Source organism: Neltuma alba, unplaced genomic scaffold (genome assembly GCF_004799145.2).
Source record: "Neltuma alba isolate B1F8T4 unplaced genomic scaffold, ASM479914v2 tig00002767_pilon, whole genome shotgun sequence".
Classification (NCBI taxonomy): domain Eukaryota; kingdom Viridiplantae; phylum Streptophyta; class Magnoliopsida; order Fabales; family Fabaceae; genus Neltuma; species Neltuma alba.
This window is the reverse complement of record NW_021633004.1, coordinates 1-15,166: the sequence shown is the minus strand read 5'-3', so window position 1 is coordinate 15,166 and position 15,166 is coordinate 1. Positions and strand designations below refer to the sequence as shown.

Below are 15,166 nucleotides of genomic sequence, written 5' to 3'. Positions count from 1 at the left end.
TGAAGTAAAATTTACTATATACTCCTCTGGTCCTATTTATAAGGCACTTCCAACATGTTTCACACAGACCAAGAAAAACCTTAAACTTCATTAACTCTCATTTAAAATTTAATGAATTTTCAACTTTATCCCTATTTAATATACATTATACCTCATATAAATAAAGTTAACACAATAATAAATGAGGGGTAAAATTGTACATCCATATAAAAAATTTCTCTTAGTGCCCTATGAATAGGACCAAAAAATACCTTCTCTCTCTGTCCTATAAATAGGACCAGAGGAGTATGTTGTAGCCTTGCGGGAGTATCATCAGGGATTTTTATTTTTGCATGCAAGGGTGAAATCGTTCTTGGCGTGAACGATTTCAGAAATCGTTCACGCCAAGAACGATTTCACTTTTAGATTTAAAAAAAAATTTAAAAGTGAAATCGTTCACACGAAGAACGATTTCTGAAATCGTTCACGCCAAGAACGACTTGTGTGTAATTTGAAAGTCGTTTTTACCAAGAACGATTTTAAGTATAGCATATTGGTAAATAGTTTTGAAAGTGTAGCATTTCGGTAAAAAGTTTTACTGTTTATCGTATTTTGGTAAAAAAGCCGTCGAAACTGAAGAGAAGAATGGGGTGGTGGTAGGACCAGAACAGTAAAAGCAAATGTTAAAAATGGTAATCGTACCTAAAACCAAAACCCACGTACAAGTGCGTCCACCATGCCATATAAGTGAAGAAAATAAAAAAGCAAATCAAACTTCAACTAATTAATATACTCTCTATCATTAATGACAGATCGGTGCCACTTTGATTTTGTGGGGAAGAGAATATTAGCTTGAAGTGATACCCCTTTTTAGAGAAGAATTAAGTGCTGCCATTTTTTATCACATCCTTTCTTTTTCTTTTCAGAAAATGTTATACTAAACAAACAAACATTTAATGTGGCCCAAAGTACTATATAGACTTTATAAAGGTTAATTCTATCCCATATTTTAGAATTTGCAGTTTAGGAATAAAGACAGTTCTGATATTATATGGCTACATATTTTTTTTCTGAATTAATTAAATAGTATTTGTCTTCTTTGAACCGTGAGGCCGGTCATCGTTGTTTTCCCCTGCGAATGGATAAATCAATTTCCGACTTGGAAACGGAAAGATATATGGGGTTTTCCTATAAAGGAGCCAATATTTCGGATAGCCAGAATAATTGCTTTTTAGAGGGGTCAAGTAATTATGATTTGGTGTTGTTTGAACAGCTGAGAGCTAGTTACGTGAACAGACCTCTGGTGTTATGTCATTTCGACGAGACATTAAGAATGGACGTGCGCTTCCCACAGTCCATTCATAAACGGCGTCGTTTGAAAATGGGTTAGATCAATTATGAACAGCGGTTGACAAATGCTTTGTTTATCAAAATTTCCACTTGCCTCCTTTTTACTTTTCTTTCTCAAATTTCTTCATAATTCCATCTCATCCCTTCTTGACCCTGCTGTCTTTCTTTCTGGGGATATATATTTTAGAATATGGACAGATATAAAACTATGGATTATTTTCCCTCCTGCCGCACCATTTGATGCAGAAGACTCAGATCAGCATCAGATGATTAATCAGAAACCATTTTCTTTTGGATTCTGGGGCCTGCCGTACAATTTTGACGGTGCTTATCTGTTTCCATTTTATCATACAAAAATATCCAATTGGGTTACACTAGATCTTACCGTACCGTTCCATGGCAAATCCAGACATCAATTCATCGGCCTGAGATTGAACACCACAGCCGGCAAGTAGCCATGATTGACTTCAATCATGCGTATGACATAAATTAATTAGCCGCACAAGAAATTTTGGGGATATTAATCATAATATGGGCAAGTGATTATGATATCAAAGAAGCCAATCATAGGAGTTTCAAACAGGCAATTTTACTCCTATGATTTTTTTTTTTTTGGGTGCAATCATGCGCATATGTTTGGCAATGGATGAGATTTTACCAAAATAAAAATACCATGAGTAAATTAAAATTGTACAAAAACATAAGAATTATGGATAAAATTGTACCATTTAAAAAGTGGGGATTTGATTGCATCTTATAAATAAGATTAAGGTTAAAATTGCACTTTTATTCATTTTCAAGCCTAAGTTTTTTTTTTGGCCCGGGGGGGGGAGGGAAACCCGAGGCTCCTTTTAAGTAACCATGGTCTCTCTCTGTGTATTCATCCTCATCACTTCAAGATTCCTAGCACGGTTAATATTTTGTCATTTTCCTCCATTGATTCATATTTTTTGTTAGTTGGGGAACACAGAATTTACAGGATTCTCTCTGTAATTGGCACTTTCTTTTTAGATCTTAATTTTCCAAATCCGTGTGGAGCAGTTGTATGCCAGTAACGTCACATTTTTTGCAGCACAAACAAAACAAGAAGGTGGATAATAAACACCAGCTTTTTAAGCTCAAGGAAGAAACCAAAGCATTTGGATGCTATAACTAAGAAAGTAAGAGTCAGCTTAAGAAATTAAGTTTCATGTTCATGGCTCATATGACATTGGCTCAAGCAAAAGTGGTTTTGGCTGTACATGTTTATGTTCTCAAGTAGAATCTGACTGTTTGGCCCTTGTGGATGCGGTGCCCAGGTTGGAGGGTAGACTCCTTTGGTTAGATTTTTCTGTTGTTGTTGGTCATATTTTGCTATTGTTTGTGGTGACTTGGCTGGTGGCAAAATGGGTGTAAGCTGAACTCTGTTCTTGACGAAATGAATGTCTCTTTGTTTTGTTGTTGACCTAAATGAGGGAAGAAAGAAAGTTTCGGCATTGTGTCATTAATCTTTTGATTGATCACACCTGAAATTCTTAGCAAGAATAACCACATGAATCAAGTGGAGTCATTCTTTAATGTCTTTAGTATCTGCTTTGATATGATCTGAGCAGAGGGGTTGTTGGATCAAATTTAGAACCCTGAATTCCCTGGTTTTGTGAAAGTCATTAGTCAGATAAAATGTTGCTAGCTGTTACTGGATGTTAAGCATACTAACAGACAGGATAAAATTTTTTTCAAAAAGTTACTTTGATCAAGCGTTCGTTGGAGAGAGTTTCTGTTGTGCATGAATTGCAGGAGGGAGATACTATGTTCTTCCAATTACTTAATCTGGAGCATATTTTCTTAGATGTTCTTTTGGTGTGTGGGGGTTATATATTTTAGTGGTAACAAGAGGTTATATTCATGGAAATAAGGAAATGCTTATCCCTAACTCTTTTTCATGCTTATTTTTGCTTCATATCGGTGTAAAATATACCAATGAGAAACAAATTCAGTGCAAGCCAAGCTCACAGGCTACAACTTTTAGCTTTTAGACCTAGATAGAGAAGATGTATCATCGGTTGGTTTCCTGGAATGGCCTTCGGATCAATCATTGAGGAAGGAATTCCTGACAAGGATCCCATTATTTTGGGAACATCATTGTATCATTATGAGTAACAAAATAGGGGAGGGAATGTCATTTACAAGACCTTTTTGTCTGCCCAAAAAGGTGTGAATGTGTTCCAACAGAATTATAGTGCTATGCATCGCCATTTTACCGTTGATATTCTTTCTTGTTCTCCCAATTTTAGTCATAGCTTGAAGGCATATTTGAGCAAAATTTACCAAGGACTCGTTGCAAGGGGAGGTTATCCATGAGTTTTTGATTTGGTAAGGTTGACCAATGTCACAGCAAGAGGAACAAGAAGCTGCCCCAGTGCAAGAAATGTGAAGGTAATTTGGTGGTACTGCTATGCAATCAGACTGATCAATTGCAAATGACAGTGAGCCTTTAGTGCTTCAGAGATTGTTGAAGTATGAAAAGGTGAATGAGTGGGATGTACATCTTCTCCCTTGACCAATAATCACATGGCATGCCTTAGACTCTTAGGTGCCATTAGTTGAGGACTACGACTGACGGGGTTTCTTGACGATAAACAAATTCGTATGCTGTTATGCCTTGAGTGTTTCCATATTATTCAAGTGATTTGAGGAAGAGCTACCATTGGCATCTAAAAAGGAAGTTTAGGAGTTCATATAGCAACAATGCTGGTGGTTAAGTGCTGACATTCTATTTGTTCTGCTCCTTGATCTTCTCAGCTGGAGAAAATGCGCATACTCATCATGCTGTAGCTTCTAATAGCTTAGATATGCCATAATTTAAAAAAAAAAAAACAACAACAACAACAGCAACAAAACAAGAAGAACAAGAATCTTTTACAGATCAGAGAGAAAACCAGTGCTGCAGCTGCTGTCCCATAGAAGAAAAAGACTGATGTTTTAAGATTGGCTTTGAAGGTTATGCAATCTGCTAAACAATCTGAACATGATAGTGAGGAAGTTCATTCAGAAGTATTGGAAGCCAATGCTTAAATTAAAAGATGTGAAAAGGTCAGCATCATAATTAATGGAAAGCCTATATATGCTGGCAATCTCATCCAGGGCTTGAACAAGAAGCTGCTCATTGGATTTATCTTGGGAACCGTTTGTTAATGCTATATAATATAGCTTGCCAAGTTACACATCGATTTTGCCAAACGGGACAAAACGCTACGAGCCTTTGAGCATCAACTTGAACTTTTAAGACCAAAACAGCTTATCATTAGCTATGAAACTGGTGCATCGCAAACCGTATGGTACTTGGAGTGTAGAAGATAGACAAAGCTGGAAGAGCTGAAAGGAAAAGGAGCCTGTAATGGTTTTGATGCTTATCAATAGGGTTTGAATTACAAATCAGAATGCTGCTTGTTAAAACCTTAGCTTTGTGATGTAAATACATCTGATGTGTACAATATTTTGGTCTGTTTATTACCATTGAAAACATCAAATCTCCCTGCAAATCTGGATATGGGGTGATGTGCTGCTAGTGATCAAACACTCATAAATGCGCAGAATACTCCCAGTCTCCCACAAAGACCAGAGTAGCGTTTATGTTAAACTATTCATGCTTTCATTTTGAAAGGAGAGAGGCAAGTTGTGATCCAATTGAAAAAGTTCACAGATTTTAGGAAATGATTTGAAGTTTGGGCAAACATTCAAAACCATAGTTTGAAAAATATTTTTCATGACAATTTAGCATGGGAGTTTCTGCCCAATATTCTGTCACAAGAGGTAGGCGTACGTCATATAAATTAAAATGACCCCTACTGTATAAAGTGATATAATCACAATGACCAAGTATTTTGCACAATATGAGCACTCCAATTAATTTAAACTCTAGTTTGAAGAATTGATAGCACCACGAGCGGACAAAAAAAGACTGAAAATTAGTATAAGATAAAGCCTTCTTCATTAGGATTTTAGGACTGTCAAGTAGATCTGATGTAGGATTGCAGGCAATATTTTTCATCCATATATAAACGTTTTAGATCACAATTACCTTTTACCCAATTCTGTTTCTCTCTAGTAGAGACTCCGTTTTTTCAGTGTTGGGGGAAAAATTCTGAACACCGGAAACGCTTCACTAAAGTAATTGCCAAAAAAGATAAAAAGAAAAGCTAAAGTGAAGCTCGTCAATTGCAAATAATTTGTACAAGAAACAGACAAGTCCTAACTCGGAGAAAATAAATAGAGATCAGAGGAGAAGGAGGATAAATCAAATTGGAAAAAGCAAAATGATCAGTCCTAACCCAAACCCACTACCTTAAATAACCCCAAGCTGCTAGAGCAGACAAAGGAAGAAAAAACAGACCCTCATCATCCGATACTGTCACTCCTTAAAAAACAAAGGAAACTTTAAAAATTCGATTCAACCATCTACAAATTTAACATCTTCACCAATCACTCTATATCCCAATCTCCACGTCTCTGCAGCCAGATCCTCCTTCCTGAAACACGAAAATATATAAATATATAGAAATTATACAGAAAATTTAGAAAGAGATACAGCATAAAAAGACTCTGGTATTTAACCTGTGAAGTCACAGTAACACGAGCTCCTTCATTAACTAATCTAGACCTTCTTGGTCCATCAACTTCTTTATCAATAGATCCTTCACTCTTATCAGCTTTCTTGGATCCAATGTGACTTTTTCTGAGACCCAGAAATCCCTTCCAGCTGGTGGAAGGACCCTTTGGAGGCCTTAGCGAGAAATGTTCATATTCATCATCATCATCCACGAGAAGCTCTTCCCTCAGAGTGGTGGTGGTCCTCTGCATCTGAGTGTCCTTAAAGGGCAAGATCCTACCTTTGGAGAAAAGCTCATCGGCACTCATCATGGAATAACTTGAGACAGAGAATTCAAAGTCAGAGGAAACAGGGGCATCCCTGGAGCTTCTTTCCTGATGAATAATGGAGGCATGTTGGGAATCCACAAAATCATTTGAGAAAGAGATCCTGGGGCTGATTGGAGGACAATGAAGATGATGATGACCCTTGTGCTCTGAGTTGTACATTTCTAAGCATGCCATGGGGTTTCAGAACAACATGGGGATTAAAAGAAGAAAACAATATGAATAAGAAAGAAGAAGAAGAGGAAGAAGAAAGAAACAAAGAGGCTAATAATTTCTACTAGGACCCTCTCTAGCTTCCTTTCTGTTACTATACAACCCACCCTCGGTAGATGTTTGTATTTATATGGCAAAAGGGATCTGCATGCGGATTTTTTTTTTAACTTTCTTTTAAAATTAATATTAAAATCATGCATGGCATGCCATGACATGACTTTTTGTCATGACATGTTAATTTGGCATTCAGTAATGGTCAAGACCTTCAGGTTGAGGATATACTATACTGCTGTCCCTGAGTTACTCTGTAAAAAAGTGAAGCCATGAAACTGCCAGGAAACTCTTTAAAAAAAAAAAATTAATGGTATTGATTAAAAAAAAAAAGAAGCTCTACTTTTTAGGCCAATCCCTTATGTTTCATGTTTATTACATGGTAAAAAAGAGTTTTGGGAAGATTCTAAGAATTTGCACTTTTAACTATGTCATCTCAACATCCCATGCATACAAACAAAACATGCATTACCCCTCATTTTATTTTTTATTTCCCTCTTCCTTGTTGTTTTCTGTGAAACGTGGATAACCCCAACAGTAGGGTGGTGGACCAAAGAAGTTTACAGTCTACGCAGTCTAAAAGATCAAATGGTCAAAATTGTGAGCCCAGCTAGCAGGGTTTCAAGATAGTAATAAGTTGATGCTATCTGTTGCCATTTGTGGTGCAGAATGCAACAGCAGCGACACATTAATAAGGGAAGCACATTACTTACCTAAAGTTTTAAAAGACTCATTTTTTTCACATCTAGTTTTTTTAATTTAGCATACAGTCATTTTGATAGGCAAAAATAATTACTGAATGGGGTTTGTATAAGAGAGTGTTAAATGCATTAGAGGCAGAATGACATAGGGAGAATGGTAGCAGAGTAACAGAGAGGGGTCTGGCATGCATGCACAGCACAGCACTGGTAACTGACCAAAAAGCCATTGAGTTTGACCCTCTAAAAGTGAAATGAGCTGGCGATGCTGACGGATCAATCTGACCACGTGAGTCCAAAACTTAAAAAACCCATATCATCAAAACAAGTTTTATATATATATATATAACTCCACAACAGTTCAATTTGGGAGAAGATGGCTCAATAAAAATTTGCTATTTTTGTTTTCAGAAAATGGGGTGGCATTAGCATTAAGTGGCCATAATGAGGATTGAATCACTCTTCCCTCTGGAAGCAATCACGTGGCCTCTCTTTATTATGCAAATTTGCTTTTGATTTTATAATTCTGCTTTTGTTTAGTACTTATATTGTTGGCCATAGTTATTCACAATTGGCCTGTGATTCACTTGACTTTAACTCACTCAACCTATTCCCGGCCTCAGCTGGCTGTCACCTTGGAGGATATATGGAGTGAGAGAGAGTGAGGGAGGGGAAATGTTTTTGTCGTTTTGTTTTACAGAAAAAGTTAATTATTGTTTGTCATTTATTGTGTTATGACAACAGAGTAATTGCATACTTACATTTAATATCTAAATTCAACCTATTCCTGTCTGGCTGTGGCTGGCACCTCAGAGGATATATGCGGTGGGAGAGAGTGGGAAGGAGGGCAATGTTTTGTCATTTATGTTATGGAAACAGTAATTTTTATCATTATTTAAAACAAAATTATCATCTTCCTAAAATGATTAACATTTACCCTTACATTAATGACTGAATAATACAAAAACTATATTATAATATTGTTTTGGAGTGGTTAGAGAAGGGGATGGAGTACACATAAAACTCAATCATATGCAATCATATGTTATAAGAAAATTTGTTTGTTTATGGATTTCGTATCTTATAATTGTACCCTTTTTCCCCCTTTTTTCTTTCCATATCTCTCTCTAAGTACATAATAAACAGTCAATTTTTATGAACTCATACTGGTTTAGTTTGCAGGCAGCACAGGAAGGGAAGGGGTAAGATGCAGGAAAGGACGAGGGAGTGAGAGAGTACTTAAGGCAATGGACTTGGACATGGTTGTCACTCACGTGGTGAAGCTAATGGGGTGTTGACACGTGGCCGATACCTACAAAAGAAAGCAATGTCGAACATGGACTAGTCAAACACTATATCAAAGGCTGCTTCCTGATTTTGGTCTCCCATCTTGTTAGCAACAACTTGATTCCTATTGGCTCTCTTCTTCTTTAAATCCCCTCTTATTTCTTATTCATTTTTCTGTATCTTAAGCTCGTTCTTCAATGTCAGATCACAACAAAGAGACAAGAGTAAGGAAGAAAGAAGTCTCTAGCTAGCCACCAAGTAATTCTTCTGCAGTGAGTAGATTTTTAATTAAGATAGTAAAAACTCCTCCTGTTCTATATAGCTGTAATCTACTGTCATAAAATGCAAATACTGGACTTGATACCAAGTGTAATAGCTCCTTCTGGGAAGTTTAATTGTGGAAATGATTCAAATGAATGTAGTTTCTATTGATGGATGATCTCACAGCCATATATGAAACTATATGGAGCTGAGCCTCTCTCTTTCTATTAGCCAGTACTCTCACTGAGGTGTAAATATATCTAGAGAGAGGGATTAAAAATAGGCAAACTCAAAGTTTACTTCACATTCTAATTTATTGGAATAGCCCAGTTGTTTATTTTGTGTTCTCTGCTAATTTCTTCTTCATTTGATTGATCCTTTCCCAAGGCCTGATGATCGAGAGACCGACAAGCATAAGACATATCAAATTCTCTGACAGGTTTAAGTATGATTGGTTTGATTGTTCATTTGTTGATCATGAGCTTATGTAAACTATATGAACTGATCTCTCGTTGCAAATACAAGGGATGTAGTAGATATAGGTGAGGAGATTTTGCTTCGCTTTATTGGGATGTCAGATACAGTATATACCTCATTGTACAGGTCAGTCAGGCTAGCAGGGAAAACCATTGATGAACAGAATCTAGTGGCTGAAACCAGGCCCACAATTCAATATCCAGTTGTCAATGACCAAAAAAAAAAAAAAAGTAACCTGGTTAGTTTACAAATGCCAATCTAATAAATCTTGTTTAGTGGGAGTTGAAACAAAAAGGAATAAACTAAAATAGCAGAGTCCGTTTCTTTCATTAAGCTCATCAGCCTCCTCAAAAGGACCTTGATAACCAACGGAGACTAGTTTTAAGGGAAGAAGGTTAATTTTTTGCATCGTGACGAACCAAGTTCGAATACCTATTAAGAGAAGTGCTTATATTTAGTGTCCGACAATATCTCAAACAAAATTGCCTCTAATAAAAAATACCTGTTATTAGGGGGGAAAAAAAATACAAGAACCTTGATAGTTGATATTATAAAATTTAACTTTATGATTTACAGTCTTTTATGTTCTTAAATAAAAAGGAAATTCATTGTTTCGATTTATCTTTTTTCCAATGGAGTTCAATGTAAAATTGTGCAAGATCTTTTATTATCACGCTAACTGGTTAAAGTCAAAATCTTGTGCTATGCAGAAGTAGTTAATTTCACTAGGAAAAAAAGCTACATGGAAAGTAGCAGTAGTAGTAATGTATGAACTCACCAATCTTGAAAGGTGTTAATCTAATGACATTTTTAAAAATTAATATAGGGCAGAAACATTGCGAACGTAATCTATCCATATATGAAATAGCGTAAGCAATATTAATATACAGTATAATAGAGTATCATTTATAAACATAAGGAGAATACGTATTGTTGTAAATGATGATCCGGATGCAGGAGGGAGGGAGGTGAGGTGGAGAAACAGGATGGCTCATTAGTGATATGAGAAGAGGTACGTTGGGCTGCCCCTTTTGCCCTTTGGGAGATGAAGAAGAGATAAGGAAGGGGAAGAGGAGAGGGTATTAAAGCCAAGAGAAAGAGGCACAGCGTGTTAATTACTACAGAATTATCTATCCACGCTTCCAGAAAATGAAAGTAGAGAATCAGGGAGCGGTGTTCACGGATATCAAAATCCGTATACACGGAGGATGAAAGTGCATGGATAGAATAAAGCGCCTCAATTAGCGATGAGATGAATCAAATATAATACCTATCTATCATTCCAATATGTAAACCATTTTATCTTCTCAACAACAATACCCTGCTTCAAGCAATGTGCTGGAAGTGCGGTCATATTATTCATTCACTATAATATGTTATCTTTCTGTTTGTTAATTGCATGCCTCTGAATCTGCTGCGAAATCAAGTTGGGGGAATTGCAAATAGGGGCCAAATAATTAACTTAATTATTCACAGGCCCAAAATTCTTTAATAATAACACAAGCATAAAGTCAAGGTACCCAATGACACCACCGAGATGCTCTTCTCTTGGAAGAGTTGAATCAAGCGCCTCTTAACTTGTGTTGGGTCCAAACCTGCCTAAAATTTTTGTACAAAAAAAAAAAAAAAAAGGCAAGTACATAATTTTCATGAAGAAATATATGCTTATTACAATTTAGCATGATATGATTAGACTTTTTGTTGAAAAAATATTTTTATCAGGCACCATCCACTGAACTTGAGTTTAATTCGTTCAAATTTCTCCGAAATATATCATAGTAACAGCAGAAAAAACTATCTCGGATTCACAATAGATACAAATACAGAGCAGTCACATACAGAAAATCAAGTATTCAAGTCACAGCCGTAGCTAGTTTTCCTCCACATACAACTAAAAAATCATCAATACAACAGCAAAACCTAAGTAAAAGAACATTCCACATAGATGTAACTAGTAACCGTAGCTAGTTTTCCTCATCATCTTGATGAACTCATCTGCGTTAACTTCTCCATCACCTGCATAGTTAAAAGATATTCAAAATCATGAAAACATCCATACTGTAAGAAATCAAAACTAATGGGACGTCAAATTAAATGCATAAAGTTTACTGGCCTCAGCGAACCGAACAATTGAAATGCCAAAAAATATCATGTCGATTCTGACAAAGGAAACCAACATTCTAATATCTTAAATCCAACAAAGTGAAACTAGATAAATATCAGAATTAATTAACAAGCCTTTAATTATAAGTCAGGCAACCATTTAAGAATATACTCCAACTTTAGCACCAATAAATCACTGAAAGATCAATGTTTGATCCTTTATTGTTTCGACTTCATAGCTCACATACGTATACACCCAGTGGGATTCAAATCAACGATCCTCAACTTTGATGGGAAAGAGCAAAAGAACAGATACAATTCCATTTGAAGTGAAATACAAAGGCAGGAAGTTCACAAATCCAAGGATGAAAGCATGATAACTATGAATAATATTACTATAATTTTGATATTTCGACCGTGATCTGCCATTACAGTGTTTCCTTCATATTATGCATATAAAATATCAAAATGACAAATCAACTATGACCATACATCCCTAATACAAACAAATGAACATGTAGGTGTTCTTTGATGCAGAAACAGCCAACAAAATTTCTAGCACTACGTTATCCCGACCATGAGAAGCACCCTGTCAGCATCATCTCAGATGCAAGAGTATGAAAGTAACAGATGCTCGAGAAGGTACACTTCATAATAAATTTATTTAAGACAATAGAGGCGTTTTCCGGTAAGATTCATTTCATGGCATAAACCATGACATGGTAAGAACCGAAGAGCAATCAGATGAGACTCAACATTTCGATTAAACTTAGAAGGTGCAGCCAGCATATTATATATAATTGATATAGTAGTATGCGATCACAATTTGCTTCATCATAGTAAACAACCGTACAATAGATGACAATCATCAGTTTTCTAGTAAACTTTCAAAATTAAAAACAAGAGATTATTTATATAACTTACGATCTCGGTCAGCTTCATCAATCATCTCCTGGATATCTCTGTCAGAAAAACTTTCGCCTAGTTCTGCTGCAATGCGTTTGATGTCTGCTGCAGATATCTTTCCCTACATTGATACCAAACAATGAGAATCGAGAATGTATAACAGAGTCAAACTTCACATTTTTCTTGATTGGAAAGAACTTCACATTTTTATCCCCATCAATAATCTGAAAAGCTTTCAAGAGCTCGTCCCTTGTGTCCCTTTCTCCTATTTTGGCAGTCATCATATGCTCAAATTCTTTATAATCAATTGATCCACTGCCATCCTTATCCACATCTGCTATCATTTGATTAATTTGCTGGAATGACACAACAGATCATCTGTCAAAGATGCTAGCATAAAATTTAACAAGTAGAGTTGAATCCCTAAAGCCCAGATGATATTAATCAGATAAATACCTCATCTGTCATCTCAAAGCCAAGGGCCCTGCCAGGAGAAGATGTCCGTCATAGAAATTACATATTTATTTAAGATGACAAAGCTTTAAAATCATGACATGAAAACCATACCTCATGGCAACATTTAGCTCCTTGGCATCGATAGTGCCTAAAATACATTAAAAAGTGTCAACAATTCAACGAAAAAGAAATGTCATAGATAACTGAGACATGAAGATATTAAAATTTCCAAAACCTGAGCCGTCAGTGTCAAATAATTCGAATGCTTCCTGAATCTCCTGCTTCTTCTTCTGCTGAGTCAATCCATGGCGTCCTTTTCCTCTGTTTTGTCTTCCGAACTCCCCACTATATAGAGTTGACTGATAAGGAAATTGCAAACCAAGAAAATAGTCAATGGCTGATTGATCAAGGATAATCATCTTCCTATTCATTCATGTGTGCATGCTTGAAGAGTCTCCAATCTCGCAGCTATCTAGACAGGCAGAGATTTATGTGGCTAAAATAAGAGAAGCAGAGATTTGCAAGTATTCGTACGGGATGTTAGAGATGCCACCGTATTTTAACCCGCCACTTTTCTTCTTCCTTTTTTCTTTTTATATGACAATCGATGGTCCAGTATAGCAATGTGCCATTTCGAGTGAGACAAACGTACAGTAAACTTGGAATCTATATTCATAGCATACCAATTGTTGCAGCAAGTTAAACAGTCCAACTAAGAATTGTTGAGCATAATGTCCATTTTCAAAACTAAAGAATGAGGTTAAGGCAGGAAAAAGAGGGGGGGGGCATAACCCACCACAGGAAACACGACATTGTTCGAGAAACATTAAATCGTAAAATTCACACACATAAGTAGCCCAGCCTCAAACGTGAAGGGGTTAGTATAGTTAGTCGATTAAAAGAAAATTGGCAAATTTCCCGGGAGAAGTATCAAAGAGAATCAGGTAAGAATATTAACAGGCGAAGGTACAGATTCCCCGAATTTCAGAGGGAAGGTAGGAATCGGAGCCACGGTGCTGGCAAGCCACGGCAACAAGAGCCCAACAAACAGCTTGACAGAGAAGGAGAGGGATGAGAAGCTTACCATTATTACGGACCAATTTGACCGGTGTCAGATTCGGAGGATGGGGGCGATGATGAGAAAACTTGCCTGCTAATCCTTCGGGAAGAATGGAGAGCAAAACAGGCCGGTTTCCGTTTCTCCTTCCTTTATAAAATGACGCGTTTAAAATCAATTTTTTTAGTCTCCATCTTAGTTAAATTTCATACAATTGAAATTATGGTGAAATCATCAGAAATTATGGTGAAATCAACATATTTTATCCTTGCATAACAATTTCATTAATATATCAATGAATATGATATTAAAAATATTAAAAAAATTATTTTGTTCCTAAATTATGAATAATTTGATTGACCTTAAACTAAATAAGAACAAACATCCCAATTCTGGCATCAATATCATGTAATGGTATAGTATGCTGATGGAATAGAGTTATGAATAAAAATTTTATTGATGAAAGTAAATGGAATGAGAAATATTCATACGGAGAATATCAGAATAATCAGCTGTAATACTGAAGTGAAATATTAAGTGGATGACAACACCTATAAGGGTCATCATATGACAATACTATATGGATAAATGTGATACTGTTTCTAAATAAAATACTAGTTCCGGTACTTAATATAAGAGTTTGTTTGACTTTTATTTTATTCTGAAATATAAGATCCCAATACATTTTTTTCTTATATTTATTTATTTTTTTCCAAATATTTTTTATTATAATAATAATAATTTTAATTAACACACTTGATTAGTAAAAATATTTTAAGAAAAACAACAGATATTTATTACAAATAATTAACTTAATTTTTTTAATCTATTAAAATTAGTTAACTAGTTTTTATATTAAAGACCGAATGTAGTATTTATTTTGTATCGTAAGATCGGAGCTACTAATCTTATAATAGGGTGAATCCACCAATATGATACCAATAAATTGCAGATGCCTACTTTTTTTGGGTTTTTGAATGGCGTGGGATTGTATTGGGCCATAATTCGGAATGGAGGTGGGGTGTTGAGTTCTATGGGTTGTTGATGGGCCTACGTCACCCTTGGGCTTTCATGTTGTAGCACGAAAATGACATCAGGAAGAGAACCCTTGACTCTTGAAAGTGTATTGTAGATATGATGCTTTTTGTCTGGTCAAAAAAAAAAAAAAGGTACGTGCTTTTTGCTTTCATTTTTTTTTTGGAAATACAAGGTCACGGCAAACAATTTGTGAGGAGGGATATAGTCGCCCTAGACTAATAGCTATTACCTCTGGTTCTAAATATAAGAGTTAGTTGATTAATTTGAGGAGATTAAAGAAATAAGTTAAATTAGTTATTTGTAAAATAGGTATTGTCTTTCCTAAAATATCATTGTTAATAAAGTTATTGACTAAACTATCATTATTAAAAGGACT

At 35.7% G+C, this 15,166-nt stretch overlaps 2 protein-coding genes across 2 annotated transcripts; both read right to left on the bottom strand.

Annotated features, from left to right (window-relative positions):
• Positions 1 to 5,563: 5,563 nt before the first annotated feature.
• LOC114737335 (uncharacterized) lies at positions 5,564 to 6,512 on the bottom strand. The gene is made up of 2 exons (XM_028925251.1): positions 5,923 to 6,512; positions 5,564 to 5,837 (listed from the first exon to the last, which is right to left on the bottom strand). The coding sequence occupies exons 1-2, from the start codon at positions 6,418 to 6,420 to the stop codon at positions 5,796 to 5,798; spliced, it is 540 nt and encodes a 179-aa protein (XP_028781084.1). The 5' UTR covers positions 6,421 to 6,512; the 3' UTR covers positions 5,564 to 5,795.
• Positions 6,513 to 10,960: 4,448 nt separating this feature from the next.
• On the bottom strand, positions 10,961 to 13,904 carry LOC114737359 (caltractin). The gene is made up of 7 exons (XM_028925284.1): positions 13,780 to 13,904; positions 12,931 to 13,054; positions 12,807 to 12,843; positions 12,696 to 12,723; positions 12,443 to 12,595; positions 12,258 to 12,360; positions 10,961 to 11,246 (listed from the first exon to the last, which is right to left on the bottom strand). The coding sequence occupies exons 1-7, from the start codon at positions 13,780 to 13,782 to the stop codon at positions 11,182 to 11,184; spliced, it is 513 nt and encodes a 170-aa protein (XP_028781117.1). The 5' UTR covers positions 13,783 to 13,904; the 3' UTR covers positions 10,961 to 11,181.
• Between the last annotated feature and the right edge of the window lie 1,262 nt (positions 13,905 to 15,166).

Excerpts from the sequence above, each read along its gene's own strand:
- LOC114737335 (XM_028925251.1), bottom strand. The coding sequence starts at position 6,420 with ATGGCATGCTTAGAAATGTACAACTCAGAGCACAAGGGTCATCATCAT. Across the intron at positions 5,838-5,922 it reads GTGTTACTGTGACTTCACAG|GAAGGAGGATCTGGCTGCAG; the intron begins GTTAAATACCAG and ends TTCGTGTTTCAG.
- LOC114737359 (XM_028925284.1), bottom strand. Across the intron at positions 12,596-12,695 it reads GCTTTGAGATGACAGATGAG|CAAATTAATCAAATGATAGC; the intron begins GTATTTATCTGA and ends GTGTCATTCCAG. Across the intron at positions 11,247-12,257 it reads TGATGAAGCTGACCGAGATC|GTGATGGAGAAGTTAACGCA; the intron begins GTAAGTTATATA and ends TTAACTATGCAG.